This window comes from Oncorhynchus clarkii, chromosome 20, assembly GCF_045791955.1.
Source record: "Oncorhynchus clarkii lewisi isolate Uvic-CL-2024 chromosome 20, UVic_Ocla_1.0, whole genome shotgun sequence".
NCBI lineage: Eukaryota > Metazoa > Chordata > Actinopteri > Salmoniformes > Salmonidae > Oncorhynchus > Oncorhynchus clarkii.
In genome coordinates, this window is record NC_092166.1 from 62,762,113 (window position 1) to 62,783,202 (window position 21,090).

Sequence of the window (21,090 nt, forward strand, 5' to 3'; positions counted from 1 at the left end):
TCATTAAATAGAGCACTTCCACTTCCTACCCTGCTAACCTGGATTTTCAATTATTATAAGGAAGCACACAGACACAAGAATGAGGAGATAGGAGTGAGGATACAAGTGAGTAATCTTCAGATTGAGAACAAGACCAGATAGATCTCCCAAAATTTAACTCCCCCACACACAGCAGGGATTGGGCTGGATTAGGGCGTCTCGGTGGCAGACTGCAGGGATTATAATCTAGGAGTGTGGAGGCCTGTAAACCCAGCTCCTCAAAAGAGGACTCAATAATCCAGTGAGTTGTCGGGGGTGTGTGGGTTATCATATTGTATAAGAGTGTGTGAACATGTTTGTCATTCTTTGGGTGAGTGCAGAGGTTTGTGTGTGTGTATGTATTAGAGGTCGACCGATTCTGATTTTTCAACGCCGATACCGATTATTGGAGGACCAAAAAAAGCAGATACCGATTAAATCGGCCGATTTTCATATATATTATATCTATAAATAATCATGACAATTACAACAATACTGAATGAACAATGAACACTTATTTAAACTTAATATAATACATAAATAAAATAAATTTAGTCTCAAATAAATAATGTTCAATTTGGTTTAAACAGTGCAAGAACACAGTGTTGGAGAAGAAAGTAAAAGTGCAATATGTGCCACGTAAAAAAGCTAACATTTAAGTTCCTTGCTCAGAACATGAGAACATATGAAAGCTGGTGGTTCCTTTTAACATGAATCTTCAATATTCCCAGGTAAGAAGTTTTAGGTTGTAGTTATTATAGGAATTAAGTCGCATTGACTATTTCTCTCTATACCATTTGTATTTCAAATACCTTTGACTATTGGACATTCTTATAGGCACTTTAGTATTCCCAGTCTAATCTCGGGAGTTGATAGGCTTGAAGTCATAAACAGCGCTGTGCTTCAAGCATTGCGAAGAGCTGCTGGCAAACGCAGGAAAGTGCTGTTTGAATGAATGCTTACGAGCCTGCTGCTACCTACCACCGCTCAGTCAGACTGCTCTATCTAATCATAGACTTAATTATAACATAATAACACACAGAAATATGAGCCTTAGGTCATTAATATGGTAAAATCCAGAAACTATAATTTCAAAAACAAAACGTTTATTCTTTCAGTGAAATATGGAACTGTTCGTATTTTATCAAACGGGTGGCACCCCTAAATCTGAATATTGCTGTTACATTGCACAACCTTCAATGTTATGTCATAATTATGTACAATTCTGGCAAATTAATTACGGTCTTTGTTAGGAAGAAATGGTCTTCACACAGTTCGCAACGAGCCAGGTGGCCCAAACTGCTGCATATACCCTGACTCTACTTGCACAGAACGCAAGAGAAGTGACACAATTTCCCTAGTTAATATTGCCTGCTAACATTAATTTATTTTAACTAAATATGCAGGGCTAAAAAAATATACTTGTGTATTGATTTTAAGAAAGGCATTGATGTTTATGGTTAGGTACATTGGTGCAAGGCTTGTGCTTTTTTCGCAAATGCGCTTTTGTTAAATCATCACCCGTTTGGCGAAGTTGAAGTAGGCTCTGATTCGATGATAAATTAACGGGCACCACATTGATTATATTCAACGCAGGACAAGCTAGTTAACCTAGTAAAATTATCAACCATGTGCAGTTAACTAGTGATTATGTGAAGATTTATTGTTTTTTATGAGATAAGTTTGAAGCTAGCTAGCAACTTACCTTGGCTCCTTGCAGCCACCAGGTCCTTTTGATTCTGCACTCACGTAACAGGTGGTCAGCCTGCCACGCAGTCTCCTTGTATATCGCAATGTAAGCGGCCATAATCGGCGGCCAAAAAGGCAGATTACTGATTATTATGAAAACTTGAAATCAGCCCTTATTAATGAGCCATTAATCGGTCGACCTCCAGTATGTATATATGGTGTGTAGACAGTGGAGGAGAGGAGTTGGTTACCCAGTGTCCCAGTTGGTCTCCAGTAGCTCCAGCAGGGCTTGTCTCTGCTCCATGAGGACAGGGGCAGGCAGCTGCGCCGTGACCAGAGAGAGGAGCTCCTCGCAGGGGTAGTCATCCAGCACACACCCCTCCTCTGGTCCTCCTGCCCTGCCTGCTCTACATGGCCACAACTCACTCTCCACCGCCCAGGGACTGGAGGCCTGGGAGAGAGGGGAGGATGAAGGGAAAGGGGAATGGTAAGGAGAGAGTAGAACAATGACAGGGGATAGAGGGAAAGAGGAAAAAGTCCATCTCAAATGTGTGGACCTGTGAGTGACTCGGCCAAAACATTGCATTAGTAGAAATCAAGACTCTTCTCAGGGCAGAATTTACACTGCAGGTTAGGAGAATTAACGTTGCCGGCTAGGAGAATTAACATTGCCGGTTAGGAGAATTAGATTAAGGTTAGGGAAAGGGTTAGCTAAAATGCTAAAACTGTTCCCAAAGCGAACATATCTAGCTACAACCAGGTCTGCCATGAGAACAGTCTGGGTTTTCACTAACGCGATGCTGCCCAAAACCGAGGAGGTGAAATCAAATCGTATGGGTCGCGTACACATATTTTGCAGATGTTATCGCAGGCGCAGTGAAATGCTTTTGTTTCTAGCTCCAACAGAGCAGTAATGCCTAACAATGCACATAAATCCCCCACACAAAAAAATATTAAGAATACTGTAAAAATTAGCCCCCCCAAAATAAAAAAAAATACTGCAAAGTTCTCTAGGAGCTAGAGTCAGGTAGGCCATGTTTGTCGGTGCCATCTTGGTAGATAGTTGTGTTTGGGAGGCCGGGTTGTACTTAACACAACATAATTCAATTGATTTCAGACATCACACAAGAGTGATGAAGCCTTCAAATAACAGTCGAATACCACTGACAATCCCTTTCCTCACCATGGTCTAAAATAGACCTTATTAATCCATCGCCGATGTGACATACCCCGGTCTTAAAGAGTTGTTCACCTCAGTCACCTCTGCGATAAGTATGGGAAGATTAGTCATGCCTGGGAAACAGTCCTATGTTATGTTGATCTCTAAGGCAGGGACGGGCTGGGACAAACGTGTGACACCAAATCAGTTGCCCATCCCTGCTCGAGGAGATTCATAAGAAGACTTCAGCCTTAGTCAATAGTCATTGCTGCTGATCATGATGGTATCCTATTCATATTATACTTTTGGCCAGAGCACTACGTGTGGAATCTGTTTATCATCCATAGGCTAATCTAGCCTTAGCCAGTCAGTGTGTGCGTTTGTGAATGTGTTTCTCATACTTTGGGTGTGTGCAGACAGCGGAGGAGGGGAGTTGGTTACCCAGTGGATAGAGCATAAACAGTGTAATGTTTATGGTCTATCCTGTTGCCTAGTCATTTTATCCCTACCTATAAGGACACATCTCTCTCTCTTTCCTAAGTAAGCATTTCACTGTTAGTCTACACCTGTTGCTTATGAAGCATGTGAAAAATACAATTTGATTTGAAACAGGAACTCTGATGCACAAGTAAATACCACACAGAGTTTATGGTGGATTCTAACCGTCTCAAAGACACCAGTCAATACTGTGTCTGATAAAACAGATCAAAGCATTTTAACTTCTACATCCTCTGTTTATATGGGTCAAACATACATATGCCTGTTCCCGTCCTCCCTCCTCACCAGCTCTTTAGAAGTTAGAGTGCGTCTCTCTTTCCTCAGTATGAGTCTCTCTCTGACTCCCAGCCTGATGAACAGATCTCTCCATCCCTCCACGTCTCCATCTGTCTCCACATAACAACCACTCAGCAACACCCAGTCCACACCTGGAGAAAGGGAGAAAAAGACAGCGAGAGCGAGAGAAAGAGAGAGAGAGAGAGAGAGAGAAAGAGATAATGAGTGATGTGTAGCTTTAGCTTATGGACTAATGTGATTGTAAATTCAGCCAAGCGGGGAAGCAGAAATTGAGAAAGAGTACAGAGAAAGAGGCTCGTGGTTAGGAACAGGATGAACAGAGGAAAGTGAGTGAGAAAGAAGTGGTTAGTCTCTCTCTTCTCTTTCCTTTAGAGGGAGGTCAAGCGTGCAGATCCACTCTGTTACATAACTAATGACACACACAGCTCCCCTCTTCACAGCATTTCATGCCTTCTTTACCCCTCACAATTGAGGCTGCTATACACACACGCACAAACTCTCTCACAAAGGGGGTTGCTAAACACACACACACACACACACACTCCAGTGCACTGTCCAAAATTTCACCAGACGACGTGGACCAAGCCATGTTTGTTCTGGGGACAGTCACAAAGGACAAGGTTTACTTCTGGGAACAATATCCCATTGTAGTTAGTCATGCAGTATTTGGGCCAGTTCAACAGTTCTCTACAAACAAGTCTCTACAAACACATTCCTTAACTGCTAGCTGACTGGTATTTACTTATAAATGGTAACATTTTGAGAATTCTATAGTGATGACCTAATAATTACAGTGTGTGTGTACCTGGTAGTTTGTTGGGCAGGTCCATATTGCCGTAGTGTGTAGAGAAGTGTACTTTGTGGTCAGCAGGGAAGAGCAGTCCCCTTGTGGTCAGTACCGGTACTACAGTGTCTGGGTGAGTGTACTCCTGAGGGGAGGAGTGCTGCTTGATGAACACTAGGTAGCTCACCACTGCCTCCACCGGCTTGGACTGGAGAAGAGAGAGAGCGAGACAGAGAGGGGGAGGGAGAGATGGAGAGAGCGAGGTCATGAGCAGATGAGCTCCTGCATTTTTCAGCATCTTTTAAATAAAAGATAGATTTAGAGTTAGATAAACTTCGATTTTTTTGTCAGGGACACATTCAGGATGATACCCTCTACAACATAACCTTCACTCCATATCAAAACTCCAAACCTACAACCTGATTTTGGAACGGAATTACCTTCATACCACCAAGGATTTCTATTCCCAAGCTAAACAGCAAATGCTCTGACAAACAAACATAAACCTGAAAACACCACCCAACCTGGAACTGAGTGAGAAATGTCTAGTCTGAAGCTATCATTTATTTTCAAAAGGCAAGAAAATACATGACAATGATATATTTACTTTATAAAGGACTGAATGCTAAGTGAAGGCACACAGCTGCATGTGAGCTCTCACATTTTTCAACATGTTTTGTTTTTACAATAAGATTGTTTTGTAGTTTGATAAACTTTGTTTTTCGGATATATACAGGGTGTTACCCTTCACAGCATAAACTTCGCTCCAGATCAAAATTTCTTGTTCAGCCTACCGTGGCACTGACTCGGACTCTCTATTGGTCACAAAGACTTTTGGCCCCCCCATCCTATTCTAACCACCTCTGGCCAGCTTTTCCAGGTGTGATTACAACCTCTGAGGGTTTAGAGCCTGAGGTACTCACCTTATACAAGTACTTGGGAGTATGGCTAGACGGTGCACTGTCCTTCTCTCAGCACATATGAAAGCTGCAGGCTAAAGTTAAATCTAGACTTGGTTTCCTCTATCGTAATCGCTCCTCTTTCACCCCAGCTGCCAAACTAACCCTGATTCAGATGACCATCCTACCCATGCTAGATTATGGAAACTTAGTTTATAGATCAGCAGGTAAGGGTGCTCTCGAGCAGCTAGATGTTCTTTACCATTCGGCCATCAGATTTGCCACCAATGCTTATTTTGCTTATTTATAAAACCCTCTTAGGCCTCACTCCCCCCTATCGGAGATATCTACTGCAGCCCTCATCCTCCACATACAACACCCGTTCTGCCAGTCACATTCTGTTAAAGGTCCCCAAAGCACAGGGTCGCTCCTCTTTTCAGTTCGCTGCAGCTAGGGACTGGAACGAGCTGCATCTAACACTCAAACTGGACAGTTTTCATTCAAATCCTCAATCATGGACTCTTACTGACAGTTGTGGCTGCTTTGCATGATGTATTGTCTCTACCTTCTTGCCCTTTGTGCTGTTGTCTGTGCCCAATAATGTTTGTACCCTGTTTTGTGCTGCTACCATGTTGTGCCTCTGCCATGTTGTTTTGCTACCATGTTGTTGTCATGTTGTGTTGCTGCCATGCTGTGTTGTCATATGTTGCTGCCATGCTGTGTTGTCATATGTTGCTGCCATGCTGTGTTGTCATATGTTGCTGCCATGCTGTGTTGTCATATGTTGCTGCCATGCTGTGTCGCCATGCTGTGTTGTCATATGTTGCTGCCATGCTGTGTTGTCATATGTTGTCGCCATGCTGTGTTGTCATATGTTGCTGCCATGCTGTGTTGTCATATGTTGCTGCCATGCTGTGTTGTCATATGTTGCTGCCATGCTGTGTTGTCATATGTTGCTGCCATGCTGTGTTGTCATGTGTTGCTGCCATGCTGTGTCGCCATGCTGTGTTGTCATATGTTGCTGCCATGCTGTGTTGTCATATGTTGCTGCCATGCTGTGTTGTCATATGTTGCTGCCATGCTGTGTTGTCATATGTTGCTGCCATGCTGTGTTGTCATGTGTTGCTGCCATGCTGTGTCGCCATGCTGTGTTGTCATATGTTGCTACCATGCTGTGTTGTAATATGTTGCTGCCATGCTGTGTTGCTACCATGCTGTGTTGTCATGTGTTGCTGCCATGCTGTGTTGTCATCTTAGGTCTCTCTATATGTAGTGTTATGTTGTCGTGATGTGTGTTTTGTCCTATATTTTAATCAAATTTATTTAAAAAATGTATCCCAGTCCCCGTCCCCGCAGGAGGCCTTTTTCCTTTTGGTAGGCCGTCATTGTAAATAAGAATTTGTTCTTAACTGACTTGCCTAGTTAAATAACGGTAAAATTTAAAAAACAATTAAAGAGGAAGGGATAGTGGATGAGAAGATGCTCTTTGTGCACTTAAGAACAAATATATTAATTAATTATCAATTTATATAGAACAATGGATGTGTGTGTGTGTTACCTTCCATGTGTTGTTCTTCAGGGCAGGGTATATGTGATTCTCAAGCAGTTGCTGTGGCTCTAGCTCGTGGACTCCCAGCCTCCTGAGCAGCTCTCGGATCTGCTGGCTCTCCAGTGGTTCCACACAGGAAAGCAGAGATGGGTGGACCACACACACATCCCTGTACAGTGCTCCATATACACCTAGAGGAGAGGAGGGAGAGAGTGGAACTATATCAAACATAGGTTCAAATTGGCGATGCAGAAGAAATGGCTTAATTAAGAAGCAGTAGCACTCTTACCGAGTAGAGGCACCAAACAAGTTTAGAGGAAGAAGACTTACATCACAGCATGGAAGTGTATTATTTATAGACACTCTTAAAGTAGGGCCGGGACGATACCAGTATCGCAATCTTTTTTCCTTGGCAAAAATGAAAACACGAAGCAGCCCAAACTCTTTGGTCCTTGAGTTGTATGTATGTAAAATATTGTGTGCTATAGCTTGGAAAATAAATACATGTGACTGGATGATGACATAATGATGTTTGTTTCCAACATTAGGGCTGTTTTCCTAAAGAAGTTAAACCCGTTTCAAGTTTTGTTTCCTTGCCGCGATACTAACTAGTATGGTGATACTGGTATCGTCCTGGCCCTGCTCTGAAGCTGCTTTTGGGTTATTTTTGTCAATGTGCTGTCAATGTGATACCACCTCTGCGCCTCTCTGTGTGTGCGTAAGGACATGTGGGGAAGAGAAAACACCACTCTTGACGTCAAGCTCTCAAGCCCTTACAGGGGGGTAAGTAGTCTTTGATGGAACAATCTGACTCAGCTTCCATTTTCAAACCTACTACCACAAATATCTCTTACAGTTACAACCCTGAATATACCACCAGCTGGTTAAGATGAGACGGGTCAGAAACACAACAGGACCACAACGTGCAGAGCAGTAGACTTTGAAAAAATATTTAAGAACTGTCTATTTTCCCAAGTGAACTACACTGAACAAAAATATAAAACACAACATGTAAAGTGTTGGTCCCATGTTTCATGAGCTGAAATAAAAGATCACAGAAATGTTTCCATAAGCATAAAAAGCTTATTTTTCTAAAATGTTGCCATGTTACCTGTGTTGTTGTGATTATTGGTCTCAGTCATGGGGAAGAAGACTCCCTCTCCGCTGAGTGCCACCATGCGCCCGTCAGCCAGTGGGATTATGGGTAGATCTCTGAGGGTGGTCAGGATAGAGTCTGTCTCTCCGTAGCCCTGCTCCAACGCACGGAAGTTACACACCAACAACCTGGCCAGATGACGCAGGCCTGAGTCTGATACACAGAGACGGAGATAGAGAGGGGGTTTGGTCCATCACAAAGAAAAATAAACAATGCACGCGCGCGTACACACACACACAGAGACAGACAGACACACACACACCACCCTCCCCTCACCTGAGTTGACACCATCTCCCTGCAACAGCTCCTTGGCCATGGCGGTTGTTACTGTGGTGACGTCACTCCCTCTCAGGCGTCGTACTCCCAGGTGAGTGAGCAGGGATAGGGGCGGGACTGGCAGCAGGCCCGGATGCAGATAGGAGAGAGACAGGTGTCTGTTAAGCTCCTCTGCACCGATCACGTCGCGAATGACAGGGTCCTGACACACAGCGACCTGGGAGGGTAGCTTGTAGACCACAGAACCATCTGGAGAGGAGAGAAGATGGAGACAGGAGACAGGAGTCAGATGATTTTATTTATTCTTATTTTATCAGGTGAGTTGACTGAAAATACATTCTCATTTACAGCAACAACCTGGGGAAAGTTACAAAAACATAGTAAAAATACATACTTGATACAGGCACATGATGGTTACATGAGCAGGAAGATGAAGATTTACTCAAATCTAATTTTATTTGTCACATGCGCGGAATACAACACCTTAACCAACAATATCGTTTTAAGAAAAATAAGAGTTAAGAAAATATTTACTAAATAAACAAAATATAAAGTTGACTTACGGATAGAGATAGAAGCATGGAGAACGAGAGAGACAGAAAGAGGGGTACAGAGGTAGGGTACCTGTGTTGAGTGTGGGTAGGAAGGCCTTTCCCTTGAGCAACTGTATAATCTGCCCGGCGACAGGCTTGAAGAAGTCGAGCACCTCGTCAGGCAGAGGGACAAACTGCAGGAAATGACATAGGCCCTTCAGCCCACTGAACTCTGGGTGATCCTGGAGAGGAGAGGTGAGAAGATGAGACGGGTCAGAAACACAACGTGCAGAGCAGTAGTAAATGATTTTGTTCATCATCTCCCTCCTTTCTCTTACACTGAAGACGTCCATGGCGCGTAAGAACAGTTGGGGGATCTCAGAACGGAGCCACTGGTTCCATGAGCTATCTCTGTCCACATCCTCACGAGAAGAAGGAATGTCAAAGTCACCTGGAGTGAAAGAGGGAAAAAAACAGTTTGAAAAGTATTTGGAAGGCATGGTACGAGTTTGTAAGGTATTACTGCAAGGATGCATTTTAAATGGGCAATTTGGGTGAACATTGAGGAGAGCACCAGCGTGTGTGTAACCTTGGATGATGAAGCGGAAGCCGAAGCTTCGGAGAGGCAGGAAGGCGAAGACGGGCTGCTTCTGGGGCGGGGCTTGGATGTCACTTCCTGTGAGGTCATCACCCAGCTGGAAGGCCAGGGCAAGCTCAGTGGATTCCACTTCATCTTTGATCTAATGGGGAAACATATCACTGTAACACCATGATCATCATTACATTTGGCACTTACTAATAGTTCCTTTTCGCCTCCCTTCGAAATAATCACTGATCTGTCTTCAATTGATCTGTGAAGGCCGTGGAGCCTTGCTTTTACCCTTCCCATGAAGTTAGATTAGTAAGCCCTCATGGACGAGAGGAAAGGAAAGTACTCAAACACAGGAAATCACCAGGCAGTCACTGAGACAAGTGCTCTGTTTTGCCACTGATCAGAGGACAACTCCCACAGAGAGACGAGAGAATACCTGAAAAAGATTTGAGTTTGAACATTGACTATAAACAGCCTTTCAATATGCACTGTCACAATGGGAACCCCATTAAAATTAGCCTCACTGTTTTCGATAAACCATGTAACATCTGTGAGTCTGTTCATTCTCTGATGTGTCTCTACTGTTGCATAACCTCACTGCAGGTAACTGGCAGCTGGCTCTCTGAGGGGAGAGAGGGTGGAGGGATAAAGAAGAGAGAGAGAGGGGGGGGGAGCGAGAGAGAGAGAGAGAAATAAAGAGGGAGAGAGAGGAAGAGGGGAAGAGAGAGAGACAGAGATAAAGAGAGGGATGGGGGAGAAGGGAAGCCAGACTGAAAAAAGGCAATTCTATCAGGCACATCAACAAAACGTGTCTGTGCCTGGTCTTTCATGTCAAATATTCCTCCCAGCAGTGGAAATTAATTCACTACACCTTCCTAATGAGAGAGCCTGCATGTCTGACAGAGAGCAGACGAAGCTTTCCGTCTCAGCGGTGCAGACAGAGGAACACTTACATAACACACACACACACAGACGAGGAGATGAGAGGATCATTGTGTGTGTGTGTGTGTGTGTGTGTGTTACCTTGGTGGGGTGCAGTGTGTGTTTGACCACCAGCCAGCGTTCTGTTCCCTCAGTGTGTTCCACCTCCAGGACGCTGTGACTCAGGTCTCTACGCGTCATGGTCACCATCCGCTTCTCAGCCTGGCCAGGAAAACACAGAGAGAGAGATAAGTCAGATGTCAGCAAACAACAGTCCAGTCTGAAGTCAACTCCTTGCCTCTACCGCTCGGTGTTTGTACATTGGAAGCAATATGGTGGAAGCTCCTCTAAGCCTATTGAAAGGCGTGGTGGAGCCATGACCTTTGTGAATGTGTTACCTGGTTGTAGATGGTGATAGATCGTAGACGATGTAGGAAGAGCAGCAGAGAGGGGTGGACATCGTGGAACAGGTTTCTGGTCTGGTAGCACTCTGAGCGCAGCGGCAGACAGATCTTAGTGGTCCAGCTGACAGAACACAAACATTCAACATTGATGTGACTGCCTCTACATAGTAAATTACCGAGTATAGACGGTTAGAGAGTTTTCATCTATATTTTTCGTAGCCGTCTATTTACCACCATAAACCAATGTTGGCACTAAGAACGCACTCAACGAGCTGTATAGGGCCATAAGCAAAAAATAAAATTCTCATCCAGAGTTGCCGCTCCTAATGGCCGGTGATTTTAATGCATGAAAACGGAAATCCATTTTCTCTCAATTTTACTAGCATGTCATCGGTGCAACAGAGACAGAAAAAAACTCTACATCCCCTCTACTCCACACACAGAAACTCATACAAAGCTCTCCCTCCATGTGTCAAATCTGACCATAACTCTATCCTCTCTATTCCTGCTTGCAGACAAAAACTCTAACAGGAAGTACCAGTGATGCGAGCAATACGGAAGTGGTCTGATGAAGTGGATGCTAACCTACAGAACTGTTTCGCTAGCATGCTTATTAGCAAGACAGGAAAATTGTCTGATTCACACACTTATCAAGAGAACATCCCTGGTCATCCCTACTGCCTCTGATCTGGTAGACTCACTCAACACATGCTTCGTTTGTAAATTATGTCTGAGTGTTAGAGCATGCCCCTGTCTATCTGTTTGGTTTGGTTTGCTTTATACAGACTGGAATATGTTCCGGGAATCATCCGATGGCATTGAGGAGTTAACCACCTTAGTAACAGGCTTTATTAATAGGTGCATCAACGACATCGTCCCCACAGTGACCGTACGAACATATCCCAACCAGAAGCCATGGGTTAAAGGCAAACTACGCACTGAGCTAAAGGCTAGAGCTGCCGCTTTCAAGGAGCAAGACGCTAATCTGGACGCTTAAAAGATATCCCGCTACGCACTCTGACAAAACATCAAACAAGGAAAACCGTCAATAAAGGAGCAAGATCGAATCCTACAAAACCGGCTCTAACGCTCATTGGGTGTGGCAGGGCTCGCAAACTAACCGTGACTAGAAAGGAAAATCCAGCCGCGAGCTGTCCAGTGATTCAAGCCTATGAGATAAATACCTTTTATGCTCATTTGGAAGCAAAGAAAACTGAACCATGCGTGAGAGTAGGGCTGTTACGGTAACCGTATTACCGCCACACCAGCAGTCCCGAGTCATGACCACAGTCAAATTCCACGTGACCGTTGAGTCAAGGTAACTAGGCTTCTCCAAAACTGTGATGCTGCTGACAGTCATTAGTAGCCTAACAAATTTGCTCACTGCCAATGGCCTCGCTAATAGCCTGGTACTCAGCTCTCTATTGTCTCTCTAATCACTCTGACATCAATGAATGAAATCGAAAATCAAATCAAACACTTCATGAGAGCCCATAAACGCATGTTGAGCAAGATTTCTATAGGCTATGCATTTGATTGTTTTCTCAGAGTTTTGATGACCTCTTAAAAATAAAATAAAAAGGAGGATCCCATCAGTTTTCTATAGGCTAGTCAGGGCTCTCCAACCCTGTTCCTGGAGCGCTACCCTCCCGTAGGTTATTTAGCTCCAATCCCAGTTGTAACTGACATGAATCATCTTATCAACCAGCTAATTATTAGAATCAGGTGCGCTAGATTCGGATTGGTATGAAAACCTATAAGACTGTAGCTCTCTGGGAACAGGGTTGGATAGCCCTGGGTCTACTATATTTATTTCTCAACTTTACTAATATTAAGTATATTGCTTCACTTTACAACTGGAGTAGCCTACCTGGCTGGCATGAAAATGAACCATTGGAAAAGCACCCTCCATTCTCTATTTAAGTGTATACAGATGACATGCATTTTGTTCCCATCCCCCTGTTCCGACAGGTGCATGATAATGGCACATTCTAAATCAAAACTAATTTTGATTAGCAAAATGCTTGTGAGTCCAGGCTCTGGCAGGGCCACTCAAGGACATTCAGAGATTAATCCCGAAGTCACTCCTGCATTGTCTTGGCTGTGTGCTTAGGGTCGTTGTCCTGTTGGAAGATTAACCTTCGCCCCCAGTCTGAGGACCTAAGCACTCTGGAGCAGGTTTTCATCAAGGATCTCTCTGTACATTGCTCTGTTCAACTTTGTCTTGATCCTGACTAGTCTCCCAGTCTCTGCGGCTGAAAAACATCCCCACAGCATGATGCTTCACCGTAGTGATAGTGCCAGTTTTCCTCCAGACATGACACTTGGCATTCAGGCTAAATCTTGGTTTCATCAGACCAGAGAATCTTGTTTCCCATGGTCTGACAGCCCAGGCAGGCTGTCATGTGCCTTTTACTGAGGAATGGCTTTCGTCTGGCCACTCTACCACAAAGGCCTGATCGGTGGAGTGCGTCTGAGATGGTTGTCATTCTGGAAGGTTTTCCCATCGCCACAGAGTAACTCTGGAGCTCTGTCAGAGTGACCATTGGGTTCTTGGTCACCTCTCTGAGATGGGTGTGCCTTTCCAAAACAAGGGTGTGCCTTTCCAAATAATGTCTAATCAATTGAATTTACCACAGGTGGACTCCAATCAAGATGTTGAAACATTTCAAGGATGATCAATGGAAACAGGATGCACCAGAGCTCAAATTCAAGTCTCATTGCAAAGGGTCTGAATACTTAGGTAAATAATATGTTTTTTATTTGTAATACATTTGCAAACATTTCTAAAAACCTGTTTTTGCTTTGTCATTATGAGGTATTGTGTGTAGATGTTTATTTAATAAATTTTAGAATAAGGCTGTAACAAAACAAAATGTGGAAACAGTCAACGGGTCTGAATACTTTCTGAATGCACTGTATATTTCAGTCATAACTGTAACTCAGCCACTCGGGAACTCGTCTTGGTAAGCAGCTACATTTGGCCTTGTGTTTAGGTTATTGTCCTGCTGAAAGGTGAATGTGACATAAAATCTGGAAAAAAGTGATGGCGTGTGAATACTTTCTGAAGGCACTGTATACTATTTAGAATATGTAAAGACAAGATTCAATTGAGAATAGCATGATGGGTGAGAATGATGCCCATCGTGTGCAGTCTAAGGCAAGAAACAACACATGCCTTTTTTCCTTGACTTTTTCAAATCATAGTCACATGCAACATGTTGCCTAGCCCAAAGGCCTATATGTTTTGATAAGGTTTGTTTCGCAACTAAAGTGGCCAAATAACTCCAAAACATAGCCTATAGGCCTATGATCCATAGCCTACAGAGCCACACAATTGCGCAATGACTGGCCACTATTTAAAAAAGGATCCCAGCTTTCTCGTGGTGCTATATTTATTGGTCAATTCTTAAAATGAAGCACATTAATCTGCTTAACAACTGGTGCTATTCAAGTGCTGGCTGCAGATGACTTTTTGTGAGCCATTCTAAATAAAAAACGATTTCACACATATTAGTAGGTTTTATGTAAAGACCAGATTAAATTGAGAATAGTCTGATGGGGTGAGAATATTATCAAGCGCTTGTCAAATTGGGAATGCGACTGATGAAGTGTCTGCGCAAGAAACAGAGCAGAAGTCATGCCTTTCATGAGACTTTTATCAAATCATCAGTCACATCAAGCAGCTTTAGAATGTATTTTTTTTAAATCACACCACAGCCTAACATTTGAGTCACAAATAAAGTTGCATAAATTACTCTAAATTAAGCACAAAATAGCCACATGTGCACTGACATTCTTGCGCTGGAGTCTACCCACACACTCGCTGGAGTCTACCCACACACTTGCACACACTGCACTGACACGCCGACACACAAACATACGCGGAGCACACACGCATGTTGACGCCGCACACACACTTTCACATACTCTGCTGCTAGTTTATTCTCTATCCTGATTACCTAGTCACTTTTACCCCTACCTACATGTACGTATTACCTCAACTACCTCGTACCACAGCACATTGACTCAGTGCCGGTGGTTCATGTAGAAAGCCTCGTTACTGTTATTTTATGCAGGGAACAATAAAAGGCCACTCTAAAATGTGCACATTTTCCTAACTTTGACTCTGCATTGGAAGCAACTCGTAAATAAGAATTTCACAGTAATGTCTACACCTGTTGTATTAAGCGCACATGACAAATCAAATTAGACTTTACTACTAGACACACCTGGTGTAGGTATGTGTTGTCACTCAGGTGTGTGTGTGTTTTACCTGGTTTTAGATTATGCCATTAGACTCACCTGGTGCGTGTGTGTTGTTGGCCAGGTGTGTGTGTAGTCAGTTTGTTGTACGTGAGCGATGCCACCACTAACCTGGTGTGCGTGTCGTCAGCCAGGTGTGTGAGAGATACCACCACTAACCTGGTATGTGTGTGGTTGGCCAGGTGTGTGTTGAGAGGTCTCTCGTCGTCGACCCAGTGTGGCAGGATGTATCCCATGGGGCCACTGGTCTTGTCGAAGCACAGATGGAATCCGTTAGAGTGGATCTCAGGACAGTCAGTCACCTTGAACACGGATTTAAAACCTATTCCCTTCTGACCTAAGGAAGGAGAAAGATGTGGAGAAACCGTTGAGAAAATACTTTTGGTGCACCTCAGATCTGGTCTTAGATTGGTTACCAATAGGGTTTCAAACTCTTTTAGCTGTTACCTATGTATCCGTATTTGTGTTTGCCCTTGGTGCTGCGGCCCACGTCACAGATGGCCCGGATGTTTTTCTCCTGGAAGCCTGTCTCGTTGTTTAGGACAGTCACACAGTCTTTCTCCACAACAAAGGCCAGCGCAGGGACAGGGCCCCCCTCTGTCGGGTAACTGTTATCATCAGCATTCTGTGAATAGCACAATGAAGAAAGCACATTCTAAGTGCATTGCATACAGTAGATCTCAAAACACCTGGATGAGCTCAGGCAGAGAGAGAGAGAGCGAGAGGGATAAAGGGATAAACAAGACAGAGGAGAGGGGGAGAGAGAGACCGAGAGAGAAACGAAAGCGAGAGAGGGAGACAGAGGAGAGAGTCAAGTCACCTGTATGAGTTCCAGCACAAAGTGTGTGTCTTTGCTGTAGAGTTCAGTGGACAGCCGGTCCAGACTGCGCCCCAGCCTCTCCTGGTGAACAGTCATCAACCTCTGACCCTCCTCATTTAGCTCTACTCCAATGCCAAACTCACTCTTCCTGTAACAGACAGCATTGTGAAACCAGGTTAGTGTTTCTATTCATGCAATGTATCATTTTATGCATTAGGCAGTATAAAGACAAACCTGATGTCATCAATTATGTCCTTGTGGCAATCCACTCTGCTCTCTGATTGGCTATCAGCGTTGTCCGCTTTCTCAGGCTCAGCCAATGACTTCCCTTCCTTCCAGGCTTCCTCTCCGTCACTCTCGGGGTGTGTGTCTCCGAGTGTCTCAGAGGTCAGCTCATATAATTCATCATCATCATCATCATCACAGCCATCTGAAGGATGAAGATCTGTTAGAAATCTGACTGTATTTTGACTACTAGGGATGTGACAAATGTAACATGTATCTTAACGTTTAAACCAGGGGCTGGAACCAAAATATATATTTTTCGTTTTGTTCTGAATAGAACCACAATTTTTTTTGTTTCGTTCAACTGTTCCGACCAGCAAAATAAAGTTTTGAACCAGTTTGAACCCCAAAAAGTACCGGTTTGTATCGTTTCTTTCTGTTCCTTTTTCAACCTGTGAAATCAACAGATTATTTTTTTTTACATTTAGCTTATTAATACCCCCCTAGAGAGCTAGAGCAGTGTTTGTCAGACCATGAGACATCTGCGATGAAAGGTGACAGAGCTAGAGCGGTGTTTGTCAGACCATGAGACATCTCGAAAATCAGTCTTCTCACAAAATCGCCTGTAGCATCTGAACGGTTTGGCCTAGAAACTATACTGAACAAAAATAAATGCAACATACATACATTTAAAAGATTTTACTGAGTTACAGTTCATATAAGGAAATCAGTCAATTTAAATAAATTAATTTATTCATAAATTCAGGCCCTAATCTCATTTTGACATTATGGGGTATTGTAAGTAGATTGATGAGCAAAATGTTTTATTTAATACATTTTAGAATAAGGCTGTAACGTAACAAAATGTGGAAAAAGTCAAGGGGTCTGAATACTTTCTGAATGCACTGTATGAGCAAGAACTGTTGAAAGCACATGACCTACCAAGTGTCAGCAAAAGAAGAAAAAGCCGAGGAAGCTCCTACAGAAGTTAGTGAAAAGGCATTAGTGACATACGCAATTGCCATTTAATGGAGTTCCACACTTTATATAGATTTATCAAGCCACTTGGATCGAAGCAGGGCTGCCGACGAAAAAGACCATGAGTTGCCTCCCAAGTGGCACAGCAGTCTAAGGCACTGCAACGCAGTGTTGCGGCGTCACTACAGCCTGGGGTTCGATCCCAGGATGTCATTAACGGCCGTGACTGGGAGTCCCATAGGGTGGTGCACAATTTTGCCCAGTGTCGTCCGGGTTAGAGGAGGGTTTGGCCGGGGGGGGGGGGGGCTTTACTTGGCTCATCGCGCTCTATGAGCCAAGTAAAGCCCCCCCCCCAACTGCTTGTGGTGGGCCGGGCGCCTGCAGGCTGACCTCGGTCGTCAGGTGAACAGTGTTTCCCCCGACACATTGGTGCGGTTGGCATCTGGGTTAAGCGGGCGGGTGTTAAGAAGCGTGGTTTGGCGGGTCATGTTTCAGAGGAATCATGACTCGACCTTCGCCTCCCGAGCCAGTTGAGGAGTTGCAGCGATGAGACAAGATTGAAATTGGGGAGAAAAAGGGGGTAAAAAAAAGTCAGCATCTTGTGTGACCACCATTTGCCTCATGCAGGGCGACATGTCCTTCGCATAGTTGATCAGGCTGTTGATTGTGGCCTGTGGAATGTTGTCCCACTCCACCTCAATGGCTGTGCAATGTTGCTGGAAATTGGCGGGAACTGTAACACGCTGTCGTACACGTCGATTAATTAAGGCATATTTCATGTTTTCATAACGATCGGTAATCGGCCTTTTTGGACGCCGATTATGGCCGATTACATTACACTCCACGAGGAGACTGCGTGGCAGTCTGACCACCTGTTACTCGAGTGCAAACAAGGAGCCAAGGTAAGTTGCTAACTAGCATTAAACTTACCTTATAAAAAACAATCAATCTTCACATAATCACTAGTTAACTACACATGGTTGATGATTTTACTAGTTTAATTATCCGATTACATTGCACTCCACGAGGAGACTGCGTGGTAGCAAGGAGCCAAGTTAAGGTGCTAGCTAGCATTAAACTTATCTTATAAAAAAATCTTAAGATAATCACTAGTTAACTACACATGGTTGATGATTTTACTAGTTTAATTAGCTTGTCCTGCGTTGCAAATAATCAAATGTTAATTTACCAGCCTACTTCACCAAACGGGTGCCGATATAACGAGCGCATTCGCAAAAAAAGCACCGTCGTTGCACCAATGTACCTAACCATAAACATCAATGCCTTTCTTAAAATCAATACACAAGTATATATTTTTTAATCTGCATATTTAGTTAAAGAAATTCATGTAAGCAGGCAATATTAACTAGGGAAATTGTGTCACTTCTCTTGCGTTCTGTGCAAGTAGAGTCAGGGTATATGCAGCAGTTTGGGCCGCCTGGCTCGTTGCGAACGGTGTGAAGACCATTTCTTACTAACAAAGACCGTAATTAATTTGACAGAATTGTCCTTATTATGACATAACATTGAAGGTTGTGCAATGTAACAGCAATATTCAGACTTGGTTGCCACCCGTTTGATAAAATACGGGACGGTTCCATATTTCACTGATAGAATAAACGTTTTGTTTTCCCAAAATTGGAGTTTCCATATTCTACCATATTAATGACCTAAGGCTCGCATTTCTGTGTGTTTATTATATTATAGTTAAGTCTATGATTTGAAATTTGGTAGGCAGCAGCAGGCTCGTAAGCATTCATTCAAACAGCACTTTCCTGTGTTTGCCAGCAGCTCCTCGCAATGCTTGAAGCACAGTGCTGTTTATGACTTCAAGCCTATCAACTCCAGAGATTAGGCTGGCAATACTATAGTGCCTATAAGAATGTCCAATAGTCAAAGGTATATGAAATACAAATGATATAGAGAGAAATAGTCCTATAATTCATATAATAACTACAACTTCTTAACTGGGAATATTGAAGATTCATGTTAAAAGGATCCACCAGCTTTCATATGTTCTCATGTTCTGAGCAAGGAACTTAAATGTTAGCTTTTTTACATGGCACATATTGCACTTTTACTTTCTTCTCCAACATTTTGTTTTTGCATTATTTAAACCAAATTGAACATGTTTCATTATTTATTTGAGGCTAAATTGATTTTATTGATGTATTATATTAAGTTAAAATAAGTGTTAATTCAGTATTGTTGTAATTGTCATTATTACAAATACATTTTTATTTATTTATTTTTAAACGAGCCGATTAATCGGTATCGGCTTTTTTTGGTCCTCCAATAATCGGTATCGGTGTTGAAAAATCATAATCGGTCGACCTCTAATATTCATGGCAAAAAACCCCAAAAAATATGCATATCTCTTCCTACTAACGTTACAGCATTGTTGAATTAGGTATTTGTAAATAAAAACATCCCTTTATGATGATGATCGGAGCCTGTTTGGAGTAGTTTTGTGATAACTGCACTGCAATTGTAATTTTTTTGTAAATAATAATAATTTTGGTTAGGGATTTTCTAAAACTCACCTGCATGCTGTGGCTGAGTGGGGTGGGAGGAGTCAGAGCTGTAGTCCTCTGGGAACTCCTCATCCTCACTGAGAGTCTGAGAGAGACTTTTGCTCACAGAATCCACAGGAGCAGGCTGGAGATAAGATAAGAAAGAGCGAAGGGGGAAGATTTTTTACAAAGCAAAAAAGTGGAGCTTTACACTGTATAAAAACAAAACGCCAACAGATAAAAAAACAATGGACAATATTCAATTCATGAAATAAATTTAAATTTTAGATATAAACTGAATTGACCCCATCACTTATGGTAATCTCCCCTGTTCTGACCTTGGTCTGGTCGGCTGGTGGTGTTTGGGCCTGGTTCTGGCTCTGGTTTAGGTCCTGGTTCTGTGGTGGGCTGAGCTTGGTGTGGTAGTCCTTGACCCAGTCTGTGATGCCAAGCACGATGCCCAGCTGGTGCAGACAGTTGAGGTGGCGCAGGTTGGACCGGGCTGTAGACAGCAGCACCGCTTTAGACTTGGCCTGGCCACCCAGCACCCGAGAGAAGGGCTCCAGAAACACCTGAAAGGAGGGGGGTGGAGAGAGGTTATACAGATCCAAATTGATTACAGAATTTCTTTCCACTCATGGCTGGCTTTGAATATGAACTGTAGGGCTCCCTTTTGGGCCCTGGTCAAAAGTAACACAGTATAAAAGGAATAGGGTGCCATTTCAGACACAACCTGTGACTTGAACGCTGACCTGTTGCAGCAAGGCCCGGCAGGTTCTGGTGGGGATGCGGATCAGACAGTCCAGGAGGAAGAGAGCCACAGAGCTGAAACACGACCCGTCCTCCTCAGCCCGTGACAGATCTGAAGAAACATCTTATAAATTATTTATATATATAAAATATTCTTATTGGACTTCTGTTCACAACCACCCCACCACCCTCACACAGACTTTACAGAGATCCTAGGGCACAATACAACTTTTGTCCGATTGCGATTTATCCCCAAATTCTGGTTTCTCCGTTTTCGTTTTCAAGGTTTATGTTTTCTCAAAATGTTTTCAGGTTTTGCTCTCAATTTTAGGGCTAGACATTCGGGGCTGCCGCTGGCCCGGCAACATCTGCTGAGCACACCGGGCCAGTTAATCAAGCTTTCATATGGCCGTATATTTGTATTTAATCCTTTACGTTTGACACTCAAACTTGTTATCAACCTGCATCCGGTTTCCAAGCGGAGTCAAGAATGTCAAAGCCTTCCCTCTCTGTCTCGAGTGAGCCCCGCCTCAGTACGTTCTAAATACTCACGCCAGAGTCGTCATCAATTCAGAGTTGAACACAGGATAAAAGTCCCCACCTGCTTTTCAGTCTTTTTTTAAATATCAGACATCCTACACCGCAATGTCATTATTAGCAAAAAAAGGTTTACGTAGGCCTAGGCCTACCTACATGTAGCTAGCTACCTGATCACCGACAACAATGAGACAGCCTATAGGGAGGAGGTGAGACCTGGTCGTGT

General features: G+C 43.4%; 1 protein-coding gene across 7 annotated transcripts in view; it reads right to left on the reverse strand.

Annotated features, from left to right (window-relative positions):
* LOC139376672 (uncharacterized) overlaps positions 1 to 21,090 on the reverse strand; it is a 57,158-nt gene that overhangs the window by 8,357 nt on the left and 27,711 nt on the right. For all 7 annotated transcript variants that reach the window (XR_011627954.1, XM_071119516.1, XM_071119514.1 and 4 more), the window contains 18 exons: positions 20,330 to 20,439; positions 19,916 to 20,149; positions 19,608 to 19,722; positions 16,096 to 16,291; positions 15,862 to 16,009; positions 15,489 to 15,666; positions 15,201 to 15,378; positions 10,770 to 10,896; positions 10,474 to 10,593; positions 9,448 to 9,598; positions 9,197 to 9,309; positions 8,950 to 9,100; positions 8,326 to 8,574; positions 8,005 to 8,202; positions 6,903 to 7,084; positions 4,467 to 4,653; positions 3,650 to 3,792; positions 1,959 to 2,158 (listed from right to left, as the gene is read on the reverse strand). Coding sequence is in view for 6 of the 7 variants with exons in the window: in XM_071119516.1 (XP_070975617.1) it covers positions 1,959 to 2,158; positions 3,650 to 3,792; positions 4,467 to 4,653; positions 6,903 to 7,084; positions 8,005 to 8,202; positions 8,326 to 8,574; positions 8,950 to 9,100; positions 9,197 to 9,309; positions 9,448 to 9,598; positions 10,474 to 10,593; positions 10,770 to 10,896; positions 15,201 to 15,378; positions 15,489 to 15,666; positions 15,862 to 16,009; positions 16,096 to 16,291; positions 19,608 to 19,722; positions 19,916 to 20,149; positions 20,330 to 20,439 (2,980 nt within the window). In the remaining variant the exon portion in view is untranslated. The remainder of the gene's footprint in view (positions 1 to 1,958; positions 2,159 to 3,649; positions 3,793 to 4,466; positions 4,654 to 6,902; positions 7,085 to 8,004; positions 8,203 to 8,325; positions 8,575 to 8,949; positions 9,101 to 9,196; positions 9,310 to 9,447; positions 9,599 to 10,473; positions 10,594 to 10,769; positions 10,897 to 15,200; positions 15,379 to 15,488; positions 15,667 to 15,861; positions 16,010 to 16,095; positions 16,292 to 19,607; positions 19,723 to 19,915; positions 20,150 to 20,329; positions 20,440 to 21,090) is intronic.